Source organism: Trichechus manatus, unplaced genomic scaffold, assembly GCF_000243295.1.
Source record: "Trichechus manatus latirostris isolate Lorelei unplaced genomic scaffold, TriManLat1.0 scaffold00039, whole genome shotgun sequence".
Taxonomy (NCBI): domain Eukaryota; kingdom Metazoa; phylum Chordata; class Mammalia; order Sirenia; family Trichechidae; genus Trichechus; species Trichechus manatus.
In genome coordinates this window covers 12939618-12965573 of record NW_004443975.1, presented here as the reverse complement: position 1 = coordinate 12965573, position 25956 = coordinate 12939618, and the positions used below count along the sequence as shown (strand labels likewise).

Sequence of the window (25956 nt, the reverse complement as noted above, 5' to 3'; positions counted from 1 at the left end):
CGATTCTGACTCATAGCGACCCTGTAGGACAGACAGAGTAGAGCTGCCCCATAGGGTTTCCAAGGCTGTAATCTCTACAGAAGCAGACTGCCACATCTTTCTCCTGCTGAGCGACTGGTAGGTTCAAACCGCCAACCTTTTGGTTAGCAGCTGAGTGCTTAACGACTGTGCCACCAGGGCTCCCCTTTACGATGATACCCATTACCCATTGCCATCAAGTCAATTTCTGACTCATAGTGCTCTTGAAATATATATATAGGAAGATAGTGTTTATGCTAATAAGAGTATGTTGTTGACTGTCATTTATCCCAGATTGTAAAAGGGAAACCTCATTTTACACCCATGTTTCCCTTTCCACTCAGACCTGCTACCAAAGGGCATTGGACACAAAATAAAATGAAGAAAATGAGATTGGTATTTCTGCAGCTCTGAAATTCCTGCCACTCACCCGTCCATGTATAAATCTCTGCACTGACCACCTATTTCATCTCCAAGGGTAAGACTGCTTTCCAGACTCAGGGCTTTCAGATATGCTATGGTGCATGCACTGTAACATCCTTCAAGATTGTTTCACTTAATTTTTTTTCTTGTAACTATGCGGAAAAAACTTTTATCTGGCAAATTTTATTTTTCTTCTGTATCATTAAGCTATTTGTAAACCATGAAAAATTTTTAAGTGAAGTACACAGTTTATCCTTGCTTATCGGTGCCTGTGTATATAATCATATTAAAAGAGGCGATATAAAAATTTTAGGTATATTTCATTTTCAGATATGGTATTTATTATCGTAAGTTGAAACTACCTACTTAGTAATGTAAATGTAATAGGAAAACAATAAGCTTTATTGTAAAAGAATACTAATACTTCACTTTCAGATTTCCTAAAACCCAGTTTGCATTTTCATGGTGTGGTGGCCAGTATCCTAATACCTCGTGGGCTCTTATGAAATGTACGTTCAGTTGAATAGACTTTCAGATTTATAACATTGTTTCTTTGGGAGAATGGCTTCCATCTTATTGTAGGTTATGCTTAAGGAGAATAGTATCTATGAGTTCTAACTCATAGCGACCCTATAGGACAGAGTAGAACTGCCCCATTAGGTTTCCAAGACTGTAATCTTTAGGGAAGCCGACTGCCTCATCTTTCTCCCATGGAGCAGCTGGTGAGTTCAAACCACCGATCTTTCTGTTAGCAGCCGAGCGCTTAACCACTGCATCACCAGGGGTACTTTATAGGTGACTAGGTGAAGATAATTTATAAGTGTTCTTATCGAAGGAGAGTTTATTGTTAGAAAGTTCATGAACTCAAAGAAAAATAAGAAAGTTTAATTTGTCTCAGAGGGGGAGGAGATTATATTTCTTTATTTAAGACTATCTTTTTCATTTCCTTAAAGGTGCCGGGTTCTTTGATGTAAGATACATATTTTGCTTTCAGGTCACAATTATATTATTTTGAAATAGTCCAAATAATACATGACACCAGAGGTAAATCTACTGCCTTGCTTCTTCAAGTTTGCATAATATGATACATGGATGGATAACACCTCTCTTTAATTCAGTGAAATATTGACTTCCTTGAATGCTGAGCTGTACTTTTTAAAACTTTCTTGGGAAATACTGAATTCAGAAGCTATTTTTTATGTGGGCCTTCAGACAGAATTTTATATCAGCAGCCCCTCATGATGCTATAAAAGCTAGTTGAACTTGGCATTGCCCTAGAGGAATCTTGAGTCATACAGGTATGGAATTAAATCCCAATCATGTGATCTGGATTTTTGACCCTCAGTTTTCTCTATAATAGGTTTAATAATGTCTTCGTGGGGTATTGTGAGGAAAGTGCTTGACACAGTGATATTGCTGAATGCATTTTTAATCAGCCTTCGAGGGGAAAAATATTCCTAGAGACAAACCTGGCGGATCTCCTTCCACCTCTAACTTCAGTAGCCCTGCTACAGAAGATGCCTACAGAGCAATTCTTCATCAGTTACTCCTCTGCATTTTGTTGTTGTTGTTGTTCTGTGCCGTCGAGTCAATTCCGACTCAGAGCGAGCCTACAGGACAGGGTAGAACTGGGTTCCAGGGAGTGGCTGGGGGATTCAAACTGCCAACCTTTTAGTTAGTAGCCTGAGCTTTTAACCTCTGTGTCAGCAAGGCTCCACTTGTGCATTCAGAGAAGCTGTTTCTGTGACCTTAGCACTGAATATTAATAAGCCGGCTGGTATCGGTGATCAGAAATGAACCATCATTTTAGGATAAGCATTACAAAATTTTAGGGGAACCATTTCATATTAAAACAGGTTTTGTAAATAACGGATACAAGTGCTCCCGAGACTGACTACCTTTACACTTGGTGTGGGGGGAAAAGAAACCCTTCAGGTATCTTTACGCACCCATTTCTTAATATCTAATATCCAAAAAACCTACTACCATCGTGTCAATTCTGACTCATATCGGCCCTGTACAGAGAGTAGAACCACCCCCATAGAGTTTCCAAGGCTCAAGATCTTTACAGAAGCAGACTGCCAAATCTTTCTTCAACAGAGCGGCTGGTGGGTTCGAACCGTCGACCTTTTGGTTAGTAGCCAAGCGCTTAACCACTGTGCCACCAGGGCTCCTCTATCTAATACCACTTGGGAGAAACAAAGTGCCTCACCAGTTAACTGGGCAGGGTGCTTCATTCTGTATTTGTGACTTTGCTGGAAAAGATTAAAACCCAATCAGCTGTTACTTCCATGCATAAAAAGATTTGGGAGTCATGAGATAAGCAATAATTAAGCTTGGTTTTCAGTGAGAAGAACCTCTGTTGTTAAAATATGTTACTTTTCTCTGCCCAAATCAGAAAAAAGACTTCTTGCCTTTGTCAACTCTTATATCATTTCTCTACTGTTTTACCTATTTCTGCTTCAGTCGTGTATCATTTTGCCATTACTTCAGCCTAATTCTTTTGTAGCCTGTCCACCTCGATTTGTGATTTTGCCTTGCTAAGCAAAATGCGTTCCAGGCTCCAGCAGCATAGACGTGTTGTTGGGAGCTTGTGCCCTAACCAGACTGACTGTATCAGAATCCGCATCTTAACAAGAATCCTACATGGTCTTTATGTTTGATCAGCACTGGTTTAAAGTGGTTTGTATTTTATTTGGTAAACTCTGCTACAGGGAGCATCATCACTCCTCCTAAAAAGATGATTGGCTGCAACATTGCATTTTTTTAGTGATCCAGTCTTGTCATTTATTGTTTATTGTTAAGTTTGGTGTTAAGAGTCTGGTAAAGCAAAGGGTTGTTCTAGCATACAACATCTGGATTTAGAAAATACAATTGAGCAGAAAGCCCCCCAAACCTTGGGATCAGACTTCCTAGCCTCACCGTTTGTCACCAGTATGTGACTTTGGGTAAGTTACTTACCCTGGGTCTCAAGTTTTCTTTTGCCAGATGGGGCGGTAATACTTGCCACATCTTTTTTTCTGAGAGCTATTAGGAGGATCCGTTCAGCTGAGATCATGTGTTTGGAAATGGTTTGGAAATACCAAGGAGGTGTACTATTGCAGCTGTTTGTGGGGATGATGATGATGTTCCCTCAGGCTATACAGGCCCCTGTGTTTGTTAAGGATAGTGATGGCTTTGCTAAGTGGTTACTGTGGTAATTGGAACAAGTCTGTGTATCCTTTTCAACATTTACATTCAGATTTTTACTTGACAATTTTCTGGCTAGCTCTAGCAGTCTAGGTTCCAGTTCCAAGATTAAAAAAAACAAAAACCCATTGCCATCAAGTTGATTCCAACTCATGGCGACGCTATAGGACAGAGTAGAACTGCCCCATAGGGTTTCTAAGGCTGTAATCGTTATGGAAACAGACTGCCACATCTTCCTTCCTTGGAGCTGCTGGTGCCTTTGAACGGCTGACCTTTTGGTTAGCAGCTGAGCACCCAACCACTGTGCCACCATGGCTCCTAATTCCGAGATAGCTGCCATGAAGTTTTCCTAATGCTCCATGCGTATATTTGTACCCTGGGAGCCACCTAAATAGTTTGGTTGAGTCCTTTGGAAAATTGTGTGCCATTAAATTTTTGTGTATAATATGTTGATGAATAAAGTTTCCATAATTCAGATAGTCCCTGTTATGATTGTATGATAGCATTTTTAGTGAGATACTATTTTTTGGTCTTTGAAGCATGGATATTTTCCTTATATTTTATAGATTTAAGTTCTTGAGTCCCAAACCAGAGTAGTGTGTAATTGTTTTTGCGCCTTCTAATCACATGAATGCTGATTACTTCTTTCACTCTGCATTTCAACATGATTGAAATATCTGTGCATTTCTTCCCTGTAGCATCTGTCTTACTGATTATGGAACTAGTCATGGCGCTTTTGGTTCAGTTAGCTGTGGTAACAAATAAATCATTTATGTTTCTAAAAATTTTGAAAGCTCTGAGATAAGCCACAAGGAAACACTTTGTCTGAATAGAGTGTATTCATCCATTCTTTTTGCTTAGCTCTGTTTTCATTTCCTGCTTCATCCAATATTTAATATGATTATGTAGGGTGCCATTTTAAGAGACTAGTTATATATTAAAAGATTAACAATTTGAAATGTATCCAGTGAAAGCCTAGTTACCCTTTAAGGTAGAATAATTTTGTTTCTGTTTTTGCATTTTAATAACCATTCCATTGTTCATTGTTAGTCACTGTGCCAGGGACTTTGTTATTTTATTAATATTTTTATTACTATAAAAAGACACATTTATAGTAAAAGTTACAAGCAGTAACAGAAAATAAAATATGAAAGTATTCTTCTCCACCCTCCCAGATGGCCCAACTCTCCAGCAGGAAGCAATGTTAGCATTTTCTTATATCCTTCTAGAAGTTATCTGGATATCTACCTAACCATGTGTGGATACCTGCCCCCCGCCCCCCTTTTAAATCAAATATTCATTTCATATAAGCTGTTGTGCAGCTAGGTTTTGTTTGCACGTATCGAGGTACTAGCTCTTTCCATAGCAGTACATCCAGATCTAACTCAGCCTTTTTTATTGAGCAGAATACCCAATGTATCGATAAGACAGAATTTAAGTCTCTTATTGATAATAATTGAGATTGGTTCTTCTTGGCACTGTTACAACCAGTGCTGCGGTCAACATTCTTATGCATACGCGTATATCTTCACATATTTTTCAAGGATATCTAAAGGGTGAATTTCTAGAAGTAGAATTGTGGGTCGAAGGATAAAGGCTTCTTAAATTCTGTTAAGTAATGCCGTGTTCCTGTCTTGGAAGCTTGCTCCAATTTGCATTTAAACAAAATTAACTCTAAGAGGAAACCAAGGCTTAGAGGAAGAGTATAAGTGACTTGGTAGAGTCAGCTCCCAAACTCACCCACTGCCATTTTGTCTAACCTACAGATGTCTCAGCTGCCATTTTAAAGCATAATTTTAGCTTTAAAACAAAGAAATATCATTCCATATCTTGTCTATATGCTTATCATTCAACCAAGCACTAATGGTAATTCTTCGCATTACAGATATATAGCCCTTTCTGGCTTTCAGAACATGCTTACGTTCTCATGGTAATCATGAGATGCGAAGTAGTTATTATCCTGATTCATACATGGGTTGATATGGGCATAGTATATTGATGAACAGCACGAAATACACTAAAATAGTTGGAATGGGGCCCTGTCACCTCAAGCCAGCACCTCAAGAATAGTTTTCTTTTGTCAGCCCCTGTGTGTTATGGCCCCGGAGAAATCAGGTGAGTTCAACATCACTGTCTTTTAAAGCTACTCATTTTATTTGACCCAAAACTTATTTTAAACTTCTACCATAAATACTGTCATCATTGTATTTCTAATTGCACAGCATTCTATTTATCACAACAGCTTGGCACTACTGAATGCTATTAATATTTTCTTTCAGAAGCTCCTTATTCCGCTTGAGTGTGTCAGTTCTTCCTCTGTCGCTTCCCTTTTTCCTGTTAGTTCTCCTCAACCTAGGCTCAGACTGAGTTTTTTTCTCTTTTACCTCAGTTCTGAAGAAATAAGATCTTTCTCTGTATGGGTGCTAGGATCAGCTCTTTACTTCGGATCAGAATTTTGCTATTCTCCTAATCACCTGAACCCCTACAGAAATACATCCACTGAACAATATCTGTAAACATTTCTTAAAACAAGTTTTCCGTATTTGCTTTTTGTAAATTTTACTTGCTTATCAAGTCCATTTGATTGTTCCCATTTTATGATAAAAGAAACCAAATTATAGAAATCTCATGTGAAAGTCAGAGTTCAGATTATTCTTTACTGTCCTCTAGTTTCTACTTCATTACAAGAAGTCCCTAAGTTACAAACAGATGTGTTCCAAAAATTCATTTGTAAGTCAGTTATTTGGCACTTGAACTGCATTTTACCACAGTGGAAATAATTTAAAAAAAAAATGTTATAAAGGGTGATTAGGCCCCTCCTATTTAACTCTTATGTAACTAAGAAATGCACTTGCATCAAAAATAAAATGCAATGATAGTTGTTATTCTGGTTACAAAGAAGAAAAAAGAAAAATTATTTCTCCTGAGGAAAAGCAGATTTAATCAGAAGACAGGGAAAGTGAAAATTGTGGCGAGTCTAAGGGGGGATTTCAGGGCATTTTCAAGGATGTTAGAGACTGAAAGCTGTTTGAAGTTCGCTTTCACTTTAAAACTTGGAGGATTTTGTTGTTGTTGTCAGGTACTTCTCACTAGCATAACTCCCTCTACAGCTGTGATTAGAGCCGGTAGGATTGATTGGATTAAATAGTTACAGAAAATAAATTATTTTAGATGATGTTAACCAGCCTGGAATGGTAAAAACAAGCCAACAAAACAGAAGAAGTATTCCTTACTTCCATCCTCCTGATGGAAAGGGAGGAGGGGGTCAGGGGCAGATGTTGATTTTCCCATTCAGCCCAACAGATCCCATCAGCTGGGATTGCCTAGCTGGGGTCTGGAGAGAAGGGGTGGGAGCATGGGTTGCAGACAGAGGCTGGAGAAAGCGTGAGCACCCAGTGACTTGTGTGTATGGAGTATTTGTACAAGGAGAGTTTCTAATTCTGGAAAATGACTGCCTTTATCTCATCTGGTGATTTCTTCCTACATTATCTAGACTGTCTTGCCCTTAAGCCTACAAATAAGCATCTCAAATTTCAGTTAACTTTAAAAAAGTTTAGGGTTTCTTTAAGTGTCCTTTAATAAATAAACACACATATCTATAATACACACAAATACATAATATACACACATATATGTATATGTGTATACATAAAGCATTTGCATACAAATTTCTCTTTTGATTACAACAAAAGGGAGAATATATTCTTCAGTAAACAGAGGCTTAAGTGAGATCTTGTTGACATGGTACAGTAAGAAAGCGGTGGAAGAAGGATTAGAGTTTGTGCCTTCTGGGTCAGATTAGGGCTCTTTCCATCATACCTGCCCTGCCTTCCCTCTAGTTAGATAATACACGTAACTACTATTGCTTTGTGTTGGGTATATTATCTGAATGCTTTGTACTGGGTGTTTATATCCAGGAGTGATTTAATGAAGGAGAGAACAACTGTATTTATTACAACGATTCAAAAGCCTTCTCCACGGTCATTATAAAAAGAAGATTGGGATTGGTGGGCCACTTTCAAAAGCCGTGCTAAGATTGATGAAAAAAGCAACATGTGTACTTGATTTTATTTATGTTTTATGCTTTTGAATGCTTTGTCTTTCCTCTTAAATCATTTGTAAAGAAATTTTAATGTCCACATTAATTCCTCCATTTTTTATAGTGTTGATGTCTGTATAACTGAATTTGTGTATGTGTGTGAGGAATTTTATCTGTAAGGTAAATAAATTAATAATGCTAAATTTTACACCTAATACAGTGAGTATCTTCTGGGTGCGAGTATTTAGATTGAAACTTTATGCACTGTACTGGCGTGTTGTGCTCAGAAGTGCCCCTGTTGAGTAATTCATATATAGGGTGAAAATGTGCACAGGTCTCTTCCTCATGGGCGATCCAGATTTATCACGTTGGATTACCGTGTACCCAGATTGAAAGGAGATGACTTCTTCTGGCTCCTTGCGCCTCTCCCAGAGGTGGGCAGAGACTAGCGAGAGATTCTCCAGAAGCTATCTCCAGAATGCCGTGCTAGAAGGGTTAGTGAGCCAAATTATGGTTTTATTTTTTCTTGTTGGAATTCATGTATAGGTTAAATAGACCGGTGGCATTTGATGGGCTGTTTTTCTTATTGTAAATTACTGGATTTTGTGTGTAGGTTCCCCAGAGGGTGGTGGGTGAGGGAAGAAGAAGGAGATGGCCTGTTTTTGCTTTTGTCTGGCTGGACAGAACATGCCACTGGTCATTTGAGCATGTAAGGGTTTTCCTTTACATTGAAGGCTTGGACTCTTGGGTGAAAGGAAAAAAAAACTTAAGAAAAAAATTCTCATTTGAAGCAAATCCCACCCTTAGTATTTTTTTCTTCATGTACAAGAAATGCTACCTGTGGTACATAACATGGAAAACACTAAGTTCGTGGTCAACATAGGTGGTGTGTTTATTCATCATTTTCCTTAGCATCATAGTCATTGGTTTACATCTGATATTTTAGTCGCCAGGATTCTTAGCTTAACTGATTAGTTTTTATTTTCTTTTGGTTATTCTTATTCTAGGACTTGAGTGACTTAGAGGAGAATCATATTTTCTTGAGATAGTGCTCACCCACCTTCCCTTGTGGTGTTGCCACCTGAGAGTAGGAGCTGAGGCTCCAACAGAACATGGCTTTTCTAAGACACAAGACATTATTAAGATTATTCAAATTATTTTAATTCATACGCCTGATTGCCCTCAGAGTGAGTCTTCATTTTGCCCTTTACTCCTAAATCGCGACAACCCAAGCCTGATGATTTTGAAAAGTCGAACAATAGTATTAGTATCCTCTCTCTTCCTCTATCCCCCCATTCCAAAATGTTCTAATTTGTAACTGATACTTGCACATCTAAGGAGCCCTGGTGGCGTGCATCAGTTAAGTGCTCAACTGCTAACCAAAAGGTTGGCGGTTTGAACCCACCCAGTGGCTTCACAGGAGAAAGACCTGGTGAGCTGCTTTCATAAAGATTACGACCAAGAAAATCCTAGGGGGCAGTTTGACTCTGTGATGTGGAGTCGCTATGAGTCAGCTCAGCTCAGTGGCACCCAACCACAACACGTGCGCATCTAGGATAGGGAGAGAAGAGAGGCCCTGAAGGCAGAGGTGGAGGAGGGAGAAGTGATCAATGGGGACAAGAGAGGGCCCTCAGGGGGCCTGAGAGTAAACAGCAGGAGAGTTTGTGTGTTGGCTGCTTGTTGCAGATACTGCTGGGTTTCCACCACTCTCTCACAGCCCCTCCAAGAACCCTCCAAGAGTTGTTTTAAAATATCTTACCTGTGTTTTCTACATATTTGCCTGCCTGACCATAACCAGATGATTTTGCATCATTTCCTTTCTTAGGGCCAAACCACTGGAGCATGGCTGTGAGCAGTGGAAACAAGGATTTTGTGGTTCTGAGCAATGGCAACATTGCAACCAGTGCTACCAACCCTAGTCCCCTCACCTCCTGTGATGGAGACCTTGCAGCCCAGCAGCTCACACCCAAAGAAGCACCGAGAACAAAAGTGAGTCCAAATGGATGCCTGCAAATTAATGGCACAGTTAAATCATCCTTTCTGCCTCTAGACAACCAAAGAACAGCTCAGATGTTACCCCAGTGCTGCCATCCTTGCCCATACCATCACCCTCTGACCAGCCATAACAGTCACCAAGAGTGCCATCCCGAGGCTGGCCCCACAGCACCCTCTGCTTTGGCCTCGTGTTGCATGCAGCCACACTCAGAGTACTCTGCATCTCTTTGTCCACACCATTCCCCCGTTTATCAGACTGCGTGCTGTCTTCAGCCCTCTCCATCCTTCTGCCTGCATCATCCGTGGCCTGACCATTTTCAGCATCAGCCTGTGCAACAGCACATAGGCAACAGAAGGTGAGTGGTCTGCAGGTTTCTCTGGCCTTTGGGATTCAGCTCATGCCACATGAACGTGACTGTGTTCATTTCCCCAAGAGGAGGAGAGAACAGTGTGCCAGGGAAAGAAAACTAATGCAGATGCATAACTTGAGCAATTGTGAGAAGCCAGTTAAAATGCACATGAAATAATATTTTATCTGTTTTATCCACTGACTTCTTAGTCAGTTATGTCCGTAATTTTCCTTTCCCTGTCTACAAGCTGGTTAGGGGTCCCTCCTAGAACTTGAGTTGTAAAATTCATTAAAAGGTTTTGTTGTTAGCAATTTATGTTATCTTTCATGGGAGATATATTTGTGATGAGGCTGCTAAACAGGAGTCCTTTATTTGCTATTCCTGGGGATCAGCCTTTAGGACAAAGAAATAGAAAATCAGTCGCTTCTTTATGCTTCCTTATGCTTTTCTCACAATTTCTATTCACGTGGTTTGGCTGACTGTGTCATATGTTGAGATCAAACATAAGCAACTATTCCTTTCATAACTGATGAAACCTGTAAATCGGTAGCAAAGGACTTAAAATTTTTTTTTTGTAAAACATTTTCAGATGTGGTAGATGGAAAACTACTAGAAAGAAATCCACATCATTGTCAATCCTCACTCCTACTTGAGCCCCTAGTGCCTCTATGTGATATTCAGGTATTTTTCCCCTGGGTAAGTTAAGTGGCACGCACCACAGATAAGCAGTGATAATATATTTTACAAAATACTAAGTAATTTGTAGAGACCAAGTATTATTTCACTTTTTTAGGTAATAAAATTTTTTAAATGAGCTGGAAGAACACGTTCTCTTTTTTAAATTGGGTATGATTTACATACAGGGAAATGCACAGATCTTAAGTGTACAGTTTGATCAGTTTTGACAAATGCATATACTGGTGTAATCCATACCCCTGTCTTCACCCCAGGAAGTTCTTTCATGCCCCTTCTCAGTTATTCCCTCGCTCCTCCAGAAGCAGTCGTGTTCTGAGTGCCGTCATCATAGATTTGTTTCGTCTGCTCTGGAACGTCATATACATGAGACAGTATGTACTCTGCATCTGACAGTTCTTACCCAGTGTAACGTTTCTGAGATTCATCTAATTGTTGTATTTTCCTTTTTGTTGCTGAGTAGTATTCCATTGTATGCATGTAGTAGATTAACTTTTTTAAAAATTGTATTATTGTGGTAAAAGTATCTGTAACAAAACATTTCACAATTCAGCATTGTTTACATTGACAATTCACTGACCTGGGTTATGTCCATCATGTGCAACTCTCACCATTATCTGTTTCCAAATTAGTCCACTACCCTTAACAGAAACCCAGTACACCCTAAGCAATGGCTCCTCCTTTCCCCCTCCCATCCACCTTTGGTAACCATTAATAAATTTTGGTCTCTAGTGGTCATTTGGAGCCCTGGTGGCTCAGTGGTGCTAACCAAAAGGTCGGCAGTTCAAATCCACCAGCCGCTCCTTGGAAACCCTACGGGGCAGTTCAACTCTGTCCTTTAGGGTCGCTATGAGTCAGAATTGACTTGACAGCAGTGAGTTTGGGGTTTTTTTTTTTTTTGGTATACTTATTTTGTGTGAGTGGGATTATACAATATTTGTCCTTTTGTGACCAACTTATTTCACTCAGCATAATGTTTTCAAGATTCATCCATGTTGTAGTGGGTATCAGGACTACATTTCTCTTTATGGCTGAGTAATATTTCATTGTATGGATATACCACATTTTGTTTATCCATTTTTCTGTTGGTGGACATTTTGGTTGTTCCCATCTTTTGGCTATTGTGAAAAATGCTACAGTGTACATTGGTGTACAAGTTAGCAAATTCACTTTTAATCAAAGAGTCAGATCCAGAAAGTAATTGATAAATAGTTTTCACCTTTATCAGGTTTTAGATGTTGTTGAGATTGAGATGATCTGGTTTATTCTTTCAGAGAGAGAGAGAGAATATGAACTGCTCTGCAGCATATTTCTACAGTGTTTGAATGCATTTTCCACGTAGGATTTGAGAGGCTTTTAGTTACAGAATTACGATAAGAACCTTCACCAAAACCATTTCTTAGCAGTTTGGTCAGCTTTAGACTCTTTCCATTTTGAATTAGAAGGTTGATTTTAAGATTAAATGATCATAAAGATAGATATTTTCGAATCATAAATTATGTGATTGCAGAGTGGAGACAAATGGTTAGTTTTCACGTTTTGAAACTAGTATCTCCTTTAAAAAAACTTCACAAAATATTAAAACTGTGGACGTGGAACCAGTTCTGTCAACATGGCAGGTTGTGTAAAATTTCTCAGGGCTTTGACTTGGCATTTCTCAATGACTTCCGTTTAAAGGAATGAGCCCTATGTATGACTTTAAATAGAATGGCAGTAAAAGACAAACTAATACAAATGCTGTATTTGTCCATAAAGAAAAATTGTAGAAAAAAGTGAAACACTGTTAAGAGAAATTTTTCATATTGTGGAATCTTATCTCAAGAATAATATCTTTCAGAAATGCCTCCTAAGGAATGGAATGTGGTCAGTTGTGTATACTACATACTTTATTATGAAATGTGCATCTCAAGAATTACTTTCCAATTTTCTACATTTATTTATTTAATCAACAGTATCTACTGAATACCTGTACGTGCCAGGCACTGAAGATTTAATTCTAAGCAAGATAAGCGCCTTTCCGTGTCTTCATGTAAGCTAACAGGAAGGGAGCTCTGAAAGCCAGCGGGCAGCTATGATGTCGTGGTAGTGGTACCAGGAAGGAACAGGCAGGGCTGATGATGAATCGAAGGTACAAATGGAGAGAGACTGGAGGAGGGGCTATCTTGCAGATAATGGGAACAATTTGTGCAAGGGCTTAGAAGGTAGTGTGAGCCCAGTCCCAGCATAGTTTAGATGACTAGACCCAGGAGGAGAGAATAGTAGCAGAGGAGAGGTACCAGATCCTGAGGGGCATTATAAACCAGAGATCTCTAGGGCAGTGGGGAGCCATGGTAGATTTTTAAGCAGAGAAGAAACACAATCAGACTTGTATCTTAGAAAGATCTGTCATCTGCATTGTGGAGAATAGATTGAACTGGTCAGGACTGTTGCAGATAGGAAGACCGTTAGAAGGCTTAGTGCTCAACTCAGATGAGAGATGATGGTGACTTGAGCCAGGATTTAGAAATAATTTCATTCTAGAGAGATTTAGGAGGTAGAATCTTTTGGATTTGGCTAATAATTGGATGTGGGGGAAAGGGAGGAAAAATCATGACTGATTTTCAGTTTCCTGGCTTGAGCTTCTGGGTGGGTAGAGGGTGGTGCCATTCACTAAGACAGGGAAGACAGGAAGGGGCACTAAGTAGACAGAGGTGAGCCCACTGAGCTTCCCGGGAGCAGCAGTGAAGTCCCTTGAGCTTTCTTGAAAGAATGAGGATGCTGAGTAATACGTGACAATTGCTTTGAGAACAGTAATACCGGCAGGTGTTATCATAGAATGAATACTGAACCATTTATATTCAGCCCAGCCTGTATTTATATGCAGAATTACGCAATGGGCAAGGTACACAACCAGGTACTGTACCTCTCCCCACCAATAAGATGTCCACAGAAGCAACTGTGGACTTAGCCATAGCTACAGTGTAAGGAAAAATAGGGCAGTGTGGGATAGGCTAGGCAGCATGTCCTCATTAAGAAACTGAAAATGAGGATGTTATATGTGCTTTACTGCCAAAAGGCAGTAGTTAACTCTACCCAACTCTTTGAAGAAACTTATTGTAACAAAGGTTCTAGAGGCTGATCTCTACCAGGAAGGTTAACTCTCTAAACCTTTTAGTTTCCTTTTGTGATTTATGGAGCCCTGGTGGAACAGTGGTTAAGAGCTACAGCTGCTAACCAAAAGGTCGGCAATTTGAATCCACCAGCCACTGGTTGGAAACCCTATGGGGCAGTTCTACTCTGTCCTGTAGGGTCGCTATGAGTCGGAATTGACTCGATGGCAATGGGTTTTTTGTGATTTATAATATGCTGCTTTTTTTTTTTTTTGGAGTTTTTTTACTGATAACCTCAAGTACTTAATTATTATTCAGTTAATGTTTAAGATGTGTTCATAATTTGGCACAGGTGTGTGATGTTCACATTGCTTTAAAGGATATTTTAAAGGTTGACGACCTTACAGTAAAATTGTGTACAGATGGAAGACCCTAAGTGTTTCCAGTTGTTATTGCTGTTTGCACCTCTACCACAGACGGTTGGTATTTTGTTATATTTTTAAAGCTTTCATTTTAATCTCCTGATTGATAAAATTAAGATCATTGCAAGGATCACATTTAATACACCCTGTTTTAATTCCACTTATCACCAAATATTAAGTAGCTTAAGTAGATTTTATTTTAAAGCCTCAGGCTTTTTCATTTGTAGATTCCTATCCTCATACCCAGTGTTGAGCCATAAATTAACATGATTAATTAAGAACATGAAGGAATTCAAAAAAAGCAGGAAGTAGTCTCTCCCTACTATGAGACAAGGCCTATACAGGTGAGTTCTAAACCTAGCTGACCATCAGAATCACCTGGGGAGTTAAAAAAAAATGCGATGTACGTGTGTGTGTGTGTGTTTATAAATCTTTATAATGTATTTAAAATTTTTATTTTTTGACTAGATTCCATACTGGAAGTTCAGAAACAGTTGAGAACTCCAGGAGTTCAGAGGCAGAAAGAATCCCTCTAGGTTTACACGGTTAGGAATAGTCTGACTGAGAAAATATAGAGCTTGAGAGGCCCTTGAAGGATGTCTAGGAATTAATAAAGGAGCTGGAGGAGGCAGAACATGGAAGGTGATGAGAGCGGGGAGGGTCATAAGGGGAAGGTATGCAAAAATAAAAGCATGTTTAAGGAAAGGTTAAAGAGAACAGGATTGCAGGGGTGGAGGGGTTCCTTTAGGGTGGTCATAACAGATAGCTTTTCCTAATTCTCCATCCTAAACCCAGTCCAGTTGTCTAAAAGCCTGCATGACAGTCATCTGCCCTGTCCTCTCAGGAGGCAGTCATGTTCCGTGTGTGCTGGTTGAAGCAAGTTTTGAATTCATTTGGGATCTTCTTATTGCCTATTAAAGTGAAAGCGTAATGGTATTATTGCAGAATTAATAAGGAGTTCTGAATCCAAAAATAGCATGCAAGATTTCTAATCCAAACTCTACTTGCCTTTTAATTTGGTGTTGCAAAGCAGTATTCTCGATTGTACCAGAGAGCACCGTAAACGATACTTGTCAGTGCCATACGCTCATTATCGTGGCAGAGAACCCGTGATATTGTTGGGTACCTGCCAAATGCATTTTTATTTCTCTGAAGGTGATTTCATAGAGAGATGGTCACTTTGAATGTTTCCTGTGGCACACTGGAGAAATCAGAGCTATACAGAGTTAAGAAGGGTTGGCACAGAGAGGACCATAGAACCCCAGCATTAGCTCAGCCCCTTAAAGGTTAACCAAACATGGCCCGTGCCTTCCCCATACATGGTGACTGTATAATTTTTGTAACCCGTATTTCCTTTCTCCTTCTTTATTAGTTCTTTATTAGTTTTCCAATTTCTGACTCACTTTTCTCAGAGGTTTTCTTTTTGTTTCCCCTTAGGACATTAGTTATTTTCTGTGAAGAGGCCTTTCTTTCTTAAAAAGTTAGAAATTAGAATTCTTGTCTTATGTTAAAAGAATTTGAAGTCTTGTTCTTGTGCAAATGTTGAATCATAACATCCAGCAGTAAAATTGTAGTTTTCAGCATCATTTCCCAAAGTGCCTTGCTTTGCTGCACCTGGCCAACGATGAGCCACCCTTTCACCTTTGCTTAGACTTGGCAGTTGTATTACTTTATTCAGCCAAGAGATTCATACCAAAAATCACTCTGAGCACTTCATCAGCATCATGGCATGAAGCTGGGCATTGGCACAGATCCCAGAGTCTCTGGTTTGCTCAAATCAACAGACTCAACCCCAGTGCTTTCCTAAGATGGTAGAGCAATGGATGGAGAAAGTCAAGATTAGTTATTCACTTATTTAATGAGTACTTACTAAGTGTTAGGTGCTGGAGATTGAGGTGAACACTGCAAGCATGGTCCCTGATTTCAAAGATGTGGAAGTAAGGTGGACTCAGGGACTGACCACAAGTAGATTGTCTTCTTTAATCGATAGATATTTACTAAACAACTGCAATGTTCTCAGGCTCACGGAAGTTAAATGCCAGTGCTCTGGCCGAGGCATATGCCAGGTTTATACATTAATACAGAAAGGAACCAGACCATGCAGTTTTGCAAGTTCATTTCCCCCAATTTTCCTCTCTTATTATTGAAAAGTGTCTAATACCTAAGTAATCAGTCATCTTTATTTCTTGATGTAAATCATTACCTGTCTAGAAATGCTGATTAGGTGTTTTTTGCAAGAAGCAAAGATTAAACTACATTCTTTAGTCCTGCGTTGTTCAGGAAAGTTCATTACAATTAAAAATTCAGTTCTTCAGTCACACTAGCCACATTTCAAGTGCTTAATTGCCGCATATGGCTAGTGGCTACCATTTTGGACAGCATAGATACACAGCATTTCCATCATGGCCCAAAGTTGTATTGGGCAGGGCTCTGTTTTTTCTTTTCTTGGCTCTGTTAAAGCACCTAAGATCCCTTTCACCCTCCATGGCAGCAAATGGAACTTATATAGAAGAACAGTAATATTTGACAGTGAATACCTATTTTTGACAACATAATTCTAGTTAATTGGAGTTTGATTGCTTGCATTTTGTTTAATATATAACAAAGAAATGATGAGAGATGAATTATTTTTCTTCAAAAATCTGAAGGTCTAAAGCCTCATATTAGAAAAAATTGTGTAGCAGGTAGTCAGTACTCTCCAGCATCTTCTAGAAGCCACAATCACATCCCCCAAAAGGCCACTGCTACATCATTATTTAAATCAATCTGGAGGCAAAAGTATCAGCTTATGTAATTTGTAGTGGCCTCAGCTTTTCGTAAGTAGATCTAACATATAGATGTAAAAAAAAAAATGTTGTTAGGTGCCATATAGTTGGCTCCAACTCATAGTGACCCTGTGTACGACAAAATGAGACATTGCCTGGTCCTGCGCCATCCTCACAATAAATAGTAGATATGTTTGAGTCCATTGTTGCAGCTACTGTGTCAGTTCATGGAGAGTCTTCCTGTTTTTCGTTGACCCTCTACTTTACCAAGCTTGATGTCCTTCTCCAGGGATTGGTCCCTCCTGATAACATGTCCAAAGGAAGCTAGACGAAGTCTCGCCATCCTCACTTCTGAGGAGCATTCTGACTGTACTTGTTCCAAGACAGGTTTGTTTGGTCTTCTGGTAGTCTGTTTATACTCAATATTCTTCACCAACACCATAATCAAAACGTGTCGATTCTCTTTAGATGTTCCTTTTTCATTGTTCAGCTTTCACGTGACATGAGGCGATGGATAGACCGTGGCTTGGGTCAGGTGCATCTTAGTCCTCAAAGTGACATCTTTGCTTTTTAACACCTTAAAGAGGTCTTCTGCAGCAGATTTGCCCAATGTGATATGTCCTTTGATTTCTTGACTGCTACTTTCATGGGCACTGATTATTGATCCAAGTACAATGAAATCCGTGACAACTTCAGTGTTTTCTCCATTTGTCATGATGTTGCTTAGGTGTGAGGATTTTTGTTTTCTTTATGTTGAGGTGAATGGCCTCAATCAAGGGTGGTAAGTACAGGAGCCTCTAGAAGCTAACCTGTAGCAGCAATGTGCTATGTTACAACTTTCATTTTTCTTTTCTCAATCCCCTCTTCTTTCCCACTGCGCAACATTAAATAGTAAGAACAGGACTTTGGGAGAGATACACTGTATCTGAATCCTGGTTCTGCCATTTAAAGAACCTGTGGGGTCACAATGAGTCAGAATCAATTCGAGGACAACGAGTTTGGTTTTTTGGGTTCAGGTGGCACAGTGATTAAGCACTCAGCTGCTAACCGAAAGGTCAGTAGTTCAAATCCACCAGCCACTCCACAGGAGAAAGATGTGGCAGTCTGCTTCAGTTAAGATTTACAGCATTGGAAACCCTGTGGGGCAGTTCTACTCTGTCTTTTAGTCCCTGTGAGTCAGAATCGAATCAACAGTGATGGGTTTTTTGGTTTTCTGCCATTTTCTAGCTTCATGATCTTTGGTAAATTATTTAATCTCTCTCAGCCTTAGTTTCCTTCTGTGTAAAAATGGGAGTAATAATAGCTGCCTTTCATCTATCACAGTGCCTGGCATCAAATATTAGTCTCCCCTCTCTTCTCTTTCTATTTTTGTTTCTTTCATTTTCTTCTCGTAAATTCTTTTTTTTTTTTTTGTCTTTGTTACTTGTGCTTGATCTTGGTGTTGTTTCACAAATGAAGTTATTACTGAGTCCTGGTTTAAATAAATACGTAGTACATTGCTTTTCATTGTTTATAAGTTGCCATACTTCACCCCACTGACCTGTAGCAAGAACAGGTAGAAAAGACAGTCACTAATTTGTCTTCTGGAAGAGAAAAAAAGGTTGTTAAGAATAAGTGGGCCTCTCTAAAGCCTTAGAAACTTTATACTTTATACTAATTAGATAATCTGATTATGATAGTTAATTTTAGAAGAAGCCTGGTAAGGTTTAATCTTGATTTCACTGGAGCCAAAGTTTGTTTTTACATTCCTTAAAGTAGTCAAAATTAGCTTTTTAAAAGGGATAATGTTTGTAAAATTTACAATGTTCCAAGCTTGCTTGCCAAGTAAGTCAGTTTGGCAGTCAGATTGATGAAGCCTTATTTTATTAGTAGTACTTTTCTTAGAGACCTCACCTTTATATTATAAATGACCAGATTTTAGAGTGTGCTGGGCCTCATGGTATGCTGCACTGCACAGCCTATGATACATTTGAGAATATGACCTTCGGTCATCTTCTACCTTAGAAATAAATGTCAGCAAACAATACCTTCTTTATTTTATAAAATTAATTAATATAACATTTTTGGAATGAAGCAAGTATATTCTATAATTACCTCTTTTCCATATTGTTGCTAGTCGTTTAACAGATACTTGAGAGTGAAAAAATAAAAAAGAAATGATTCAATTTTCTCCTTTCTTTTTGGTTAAAAAACATTGTTATGGATCAGTTGCTTCTCTTATTCCAGGAAAAAGGCTATTATTATCTAGTTCGTCTTCTTTCCAAACTTTTTAAAGTGGACCGTTAGGTGTAATTTAAAAGAATTTGTAGAACTTAACATTTATAGGAGAATTGTAATTGCCATACCTTATGTGTGTGTGTGTGTGTTTCAACCAATTGACGCTACAAAATTATGTCTTTTTTTTTTTTTTTTTTAAACACAAACCAGATATTCAACTGAATGCTGAATGCTTAGTATTTTGTAGTTTGAAATATAGCCTAGTGACTGGGGCGTATTCAGAGCTTGATAAATATTTGTTGAATGAATGAATGATTACAAAAAATAATTCTCAGGACACATCTTCTTTTGCGAAACATTCGCAAAGCAGGAACGTTTTTAAATCTTCATGACATTAGATTGGTCACAGCCATCAAATAGTGTCTAGTAGGAGAGGGATGATCGGGGCAAAAGTCACCACACTTCAGAGTACCACTGTCAGCGTTCAGAGGGTTGCGTAAGTCCCAAAGAGAGAGCCACAGCCAGAAAAGAGCTTAGGGCAAGCGGTGTGGAGATGAGAAGGGTCCTTAGAAAATGACCAGGAGTCCACATATCTGACTTCGGGGACAGGAGACAGGAAGTGGCATCAGGTGTGAGGAGGGCATGCTGAGTAGTCTCCTTTGTCTGGAGAAGGGACCAGTGGAGGGGTCGCAGGGCATTGGGTCTCTTGGGTTCATCTCATTAGATCTTTGAAGAACAGTAAGCTGTGGTTAGTTAGAGAAGGTTTCTCCCCTGAAGCACTGGATTCTTAATGTTGTGTAGTCATCATAAAGAATGTATTGTGTCTAACTACTTTATACGCAGTAATTACATAGTTCTAACATATTGATTCATTGACATTTCCCGAGACTTTTAGACCATTTTTTGTCTTGCTGTGTCTCTCCAGTGCCTAGTAAGGTGCCTAGCATTTAGTAGACACTCAGAAGTTAATTGTTAAATGAATTGAATAAATGGTTGGACACCAGTCAAGTCCTTTGCATGCAGAATTCTATTTTGTGATAGAGTCATAATTTGATAACGAAAATCAGGCACCACTGGCCTAATGTAGTAGGATATTTCCCAAACGGGGAGAAGGTTTAAAAGGGGTTGTTTCTTTTAAAGTGCTGTTTTATTATTGTTCTTTGAGTCTATCTTTGGGGATACCTGCTCCTGTCCTTTAAATTTCATTGCCCCAGATGCATTCATTTCAGACTTTTAAAAAAATTATAACCTCATTGGTGAAGAAGGGAAGAAAAAGAGGGCCAGCCCACTGCCACAGTTCCTGAGTCCTGAGCTGCTTTTATATCTGATTTCCACAACTCCTTTGAGAAAGACAGGGAGGGGCCAGGAGGCTGGGGATGGGGGAGGCAACCTGGGGATAGCCTTTCTTTCTGAGCAGCCCTGGCCACCTCCAGGATATATACAAATCTAGTTTAAGTGATTTTTATAAGCATTCAGTAGATTAGGAAACTTGTGGATGCACCATAAATTCCTGAGTAAGAGTCTGGGCTTTTCTTTGCTCATATGTATTTTATGAACTTAGAAAGCAGAATAAAGCAGGAAGGTACCAAGACCAGATCTGATGCCGTATTCTCTGCGAATTTGCTGAGTTAAGTTGCTTAAGTCAGTTTCTTTCCCCCCGTTTGAATTTATAAGGCTCTGATAGCTACCAAATAGTTTGAGATTCAAGCGTGATGCTTTCTGCAGGAATGTCAGCGATTGACTGTTTCTAAGCACTGTTTTGTTGTGTCTAGCAAGAAGCAAGAATGGACAGTTGGCACATTCATTCCTTCCGACCCTGTTTGCGTCTGTGGTCACTTGGGCCTGCCCACCTCCCCCTTCTAAAAACACTACTTTCATTATGTCACTCCTCTGCACAGAAATCTTCCACGGTCTCCCCAGACTCCCTGAGCTGGCACTGGAAGTCCCTTTAAGGAAAGGAGTGTGCTCTGTGTGGAGGGGAGGGAGAGTTCAGAGACCTGGACTGGAACAGGGCGACTGAGCTCAGTGAATAAGACTACTGGAGCAGATTTTTCCTCAGCACTTTAGGAGTTTAAACAGAAACCTGGTTGATGACTCTAGGTCTTTGTTTCCACTTATCTATAATGGGGAGCAAGGAGCCCTTGTGGCGCAGTGGTTAAAGCCATCAACTGCTAACCAAAATGTCATCTCCCAGCGGCTCCGCGGGAGACAGATGTGGCAGGCTGCTTCTGTAGAGATTTGCAGCCCCAGAAACCCTATGGGGTCACTATGAGTTGGAATCAACTCAACAGTAGTGGGTTTGGTTTGGTTTATAATGTGGAGCTAGAGTCAGATAATTGTTTTTGGTTCCAGCCAACACTAAATATTCTGGGTTTTTAAAATAATAGTCTGGGACTTTGTTTTTTAGTTGTCAGCTGTGGCCTGCCATATAGGCTACCAGAAAAAAAACGACTTCATTGGAAAGCAATCCCTAGGGAAAATTCATTTAAATTTATTATTTGATTGTTAAAGTTTCACCCTCTAACACGTAGAGTTAAATCCTACATTGAACTCCACGTTGTATTGATTATTTTTTATTTACTTATTTTTTTACCTCCTTGCCCCTAACCTCCTGGTCCCCAAGCTTCAGATTCTAAGTGAACATCATTAGTGTCTGGTGAGTGTTTTGGCTTGAGGATTTTGGGTTTCAGTCCAGCATTCCATGCTCTTAAGTTAGTTAAGTTTAATAAGATTTTTCTGGCTTTCTTATGAGCTTTTCTTGGATCTCTTATTAGTGATTATTATTCACATCTTATTAAGACAACTCTAGACTATACTTTCATTGCATGAGTTTTGTATGGGGCTCACAGCAGCAGTCTGGCATGGAAAGGCTTGAGTTTAAGGGTAAGGGCTTTATAATTTGGTGTAACTTTAAAATGTAACACATGGGACCATCACCTCTATAACCTCCAGCTTCACTGTGCAAATTTCACTACATGTGCTGAGAAAGAATGTGTTCTTTTAACCAACACTACTTTTCAACAATTTTGAAAATATTTCTGATTAACCAGTGGTCCTTTTCACTTTAAATAGTTTCCTTTACTGTTGCAAAAAAAAAAAAAAAAAAAAGGGCGTTCTTAGATTCAAGCTTTGGGGTGTGACTGCACAGGTCCAGAGCCGTGTGGTGTTGTGACCTTTAGTACCCCCCACCTCCCCCTCCTAAGTGGCAGAGACAAAATGCATTTGAAAATGAATTTTCCATGCCCGGCTTCCCTCACCTTTCAGTGAACGGCAGACTAGCTGCCCTTTAACTGGTGGTCAGCTAGGCCTCGGAACTCTGTAGACTTGCGAATAAATAATTAATAAGATGAGAGAAAGTGACCCCGCTCCCCACCTTGCCACCCCATTTTGTAGAACACAATTCCTTCTTGTTTATTGTAATTACTGGGAGAATAGCATCGTTCCTTGCTTTCTTCTTAGGAGCAGGCTCTACTAATAAGAGAGAAATTTCTCCTTTAACCTAAATGAGAACTGAATCTGATATATGAGAGTCCAGTTTGTTCTGACTTTACGGGGTTTTGAATCTGTGGGTGACAGGCAGAGGTCTTGTGTATTTTGCACAGGGGTGTTTCTGGGAGCATCACATGAAAGTACTCGCGTGGGTTCCAAGGCTTGGCTGCTGGTCAAGATAATTAAGCAGATGCCACGAGTATACAGTTTTGGTCTTCGGCATTTCCATGGTAGACGTCCTTCAGTGTCAGGTATTTTTCTTTTGCCAGCAATTTTGGGTTGAGTTGGCATGGGGATTGATAATTATGTGCAAACTGCACGTGTCTATCATCGTTCGCTGCAGCCTTCTATCTCATCTTCTCTTTGGTATTCTTCATGTCTCTGGGGAGAAATTGCATAATTATTTAACAGCTAAATTGCAGATGAGTTTTTCTCAGCTACTCAGTAGACACTGAATGCTCCAGTGGGCTTTAAAGTAGACAGACGTGAGAGACAGCAAGGAAATTCAGTGGTACGGCTGCCCACGATCCACAGACATGTCAGCAGTTGCTTTAGTCACTTTGAAACAAATGCTTTATTTTCTCCCCTTAAGAATTATTTGACTGGCCATCAGCCTGAGACCTGAAGAACTAGATGGTGCCCAGCTACCACCAATGACTGTCCTGACAGGGAACACAACAGAGAGTCTCTGACAGAGCAGGAGAAAAGTGTGGTGCAGAACTCAAATCCACATGAAAAGACCAGACTTAATGGTCTGACTGAGACTAGAGGAACCCTCAAAGACATGGCCCCCGGACTCTCTGTTAACCCAGGGCTAAAACCATTCCCAAAGCCAACTCTTCAGACAAAGATTAGACTGGACTATAAAACATAAAATAATACTTGTGAAGAGTGTGCTTCTTAGTTTAAGCAGATACACCAGGTTAAGTGGGTGGCTCCTGTCTGGAGGCAGGCTGAGAGGGCAGAAGGGGACAGGAGCTGGTTGGATGGACATGGGAAACCTGGGGTGGAAAGGGGGAGTGTGCTGTCACATTTTAGGGATTGCAACTAGTGTCACATAACAAAATGTGTATAAATTTTTGTTTGAAAAATTTTTTAAAAAAGAATTATTGGACTAGCATATCCCTGTCAGTCATAAAGAGAACATAAATTTGTATGTGTAAAGTGTAGAAATTCATTACTGAAGGTAGAAATGGTCATAATCAGGGGTCTAGATATATCATAAGAGAGGTAGATTTCATCATGAGTTTTAATATGATTTTAGTATCACATAACAGCAATTAAAATTTTTCTTTTCCTTAGTGAAAATAAACTAAACTAAGATTCCGTTTAAAGATCATGATTTAGCTACTGGGCTGAGAGGGGGACCATTGTCTCGGGGACATCTAGTTCAATTGACATGACATAGTCTGTAAAGAAATCGTTCTACGTGTGACTGTGGTGAGTAGCGTCTGGGGTCTTAAAAGCCTGCGAGCAGCCATCTAAGATACATCTATCTACTGGTCCCATCCTGGCTAGAACAAATGCGAATGAAAAAGACCAAAGACACAAGGGAAGGATTAGTCCAAAAGACTAATGGACCTCAACTACCATAACCTCCATCAGACTGAGCCCAGAACAACTAGATGGTGCCTGGTTATCACCACGGACTGCTCTGGCAGGGATCACAATAGAGGAGCCCCAGACAGCTGGAGAAAAATGTAGAACAAAATTCAGATTCACACATGCACGCAAAAAAAGAATACCAGGCTTCTTCTGTCAGAGGCTGGAGAAACCCTGAGAGTATAGCCCCCGGACAGGCTTTTAACTCAGTACTGAAGTCACTCCTGAGGTTAGACAGGTCTATATAGGGTCGCTATGATGAGTCAGAATTAACTCTATGGTAATAGGTTTGGTTTTTTTGGCTTAATAGGGCCAAAAATAACACATGTGAGGAATGTGCTTCATAGTTCAATTCATGCATAGGAGACTAACAGGCACACCAGCCCAAAAGCAAAGATGAGAAGGCAGGAAGGGACAGGACGACTGGACAAATGGAAACAGGGAACCCGGGGCAGAGAAGAGGAAAGTGTTTACACGTCACGGGGTTAGCAACCGATGTCACGAAACAGTTTGTGTATTAACTGTCTAATGAGAAATTAATTTGCTCTGTAAACTTTCACCTAAAGCACAATGAAAAAAAATTTTTTTTAAAAAAATGTAATGAATATCCACACATAGATGCTTGTTAATACATAGACTCGAAAAGATGCATAGGCTTTGGTTCCATCTTTCCTCTAGGGAGAGCTGGGTGTCTGTGGGCAGAAATTTTTACTATATTCCCTTTTGTACCACTTAAATCTTGCATCACTTAAGTGACAAAAATAAATTTTAAAAAACGTGATTTAAAAGAAAAACAACTCTTCGTAGTTGTGAATTAAGTCTGTAAAATTTAAATTATAGAATATGCTTAAGTGGAATGTTATGTTTCCCATCAAGGTTTCAAAATGGAAAGAAATGAAGAACATTTCGAAGTATATTTCCTCTCCTCTCATCTATGCGTGTAGGGTTTACATGAAACTATCAGCTATACATGACTTTTATGTTAAGAAGCTGGCCATATGAGCAATTAAGAGTATTCCATTTTTCATCAATATTATAATTTAGATTGCATAATTTTTAACTTATTTCTTTTTCTGGTATTACATGAATATCTGCTTTATGTAATTTGTGACTTCTAAGTAAGTTTTTATCATTAGTACAAATATTCTAAAGTGTTCCAAAATTATGAATAATAGTCTCTGAATGTAAAGAAATGTAAAAATTATGACATTAAACTTGGTCATGTACTATGCTTGTGTCCTTGGTGAAGAAAATGAACTTTAATGGCGTAAAATTTCAATTAAATTTTATAACAGCACTAACAATTTTATTGAACCCTTACTATATGCCAGGCGTTGTGCTACATTTTACAAGCACGCTGATTTAATCCTGAAAGCAACCCAAGCAATTCAGAGCTATTATTATCATCTCCTTTTAATAGGTGAAGAAAACTAACGTTTGAAAAATTAAATTGTTTTTGGAAGATTATTTAAATAGTTATTGTAAGTGGTAGAGCCTGAAATTGAGTCCAGGTTTGTCAAATTTTGAAGCCTTGCTCTTAATTGCGTCTCTGTGCTGCTCAAATATAATGATTCTTTTTTTTTATTTCAGCAGTAATTCAGAAAACATTTATTGAGTGCTTACTATGTAGCAGACACTGGGCAAACTGATAATGAGATCACAGAG

The 25956-nt window shown here is 39.3% G+C and overlaps 1 protein-coding gene across 2 annotated transcripts in view; it reads left to right on the top strand.

Annotated features, from left to right (window-relative positions):
- The first annotated feature begins 263 nt into the window (after nucleotides 1-263).
- Nucleotides 264-25956, top strand: part of DISP1 (dispatched RND transporter family member 1) — a 66923-nt gene continuing 41230 nt past the window's right edge. The window contains exons 1-3 of one of the 2 annotated variants that reach the window (XM_023730950.1): nucleotides 264-496; nucleotides 8004-8163; nucleotides 9495-10020. In XM_023730950.1, coding sequence (XP_023586718.1) covers nucleotides 9512-10020 — 509 coding nt within the window. In that variant the 5' untranslated portion in view covers nucleotides 264-496; nucleotides 8004-8163; nucleotides 9495-9511. The remainder of the gene's footprint in view (nucleotides 497-8003; nucleotides 8164-9494; nucleotides 10021-25956) is intronic. The other variant, XM_004375907.2, reaches the window with a different exon arrangement.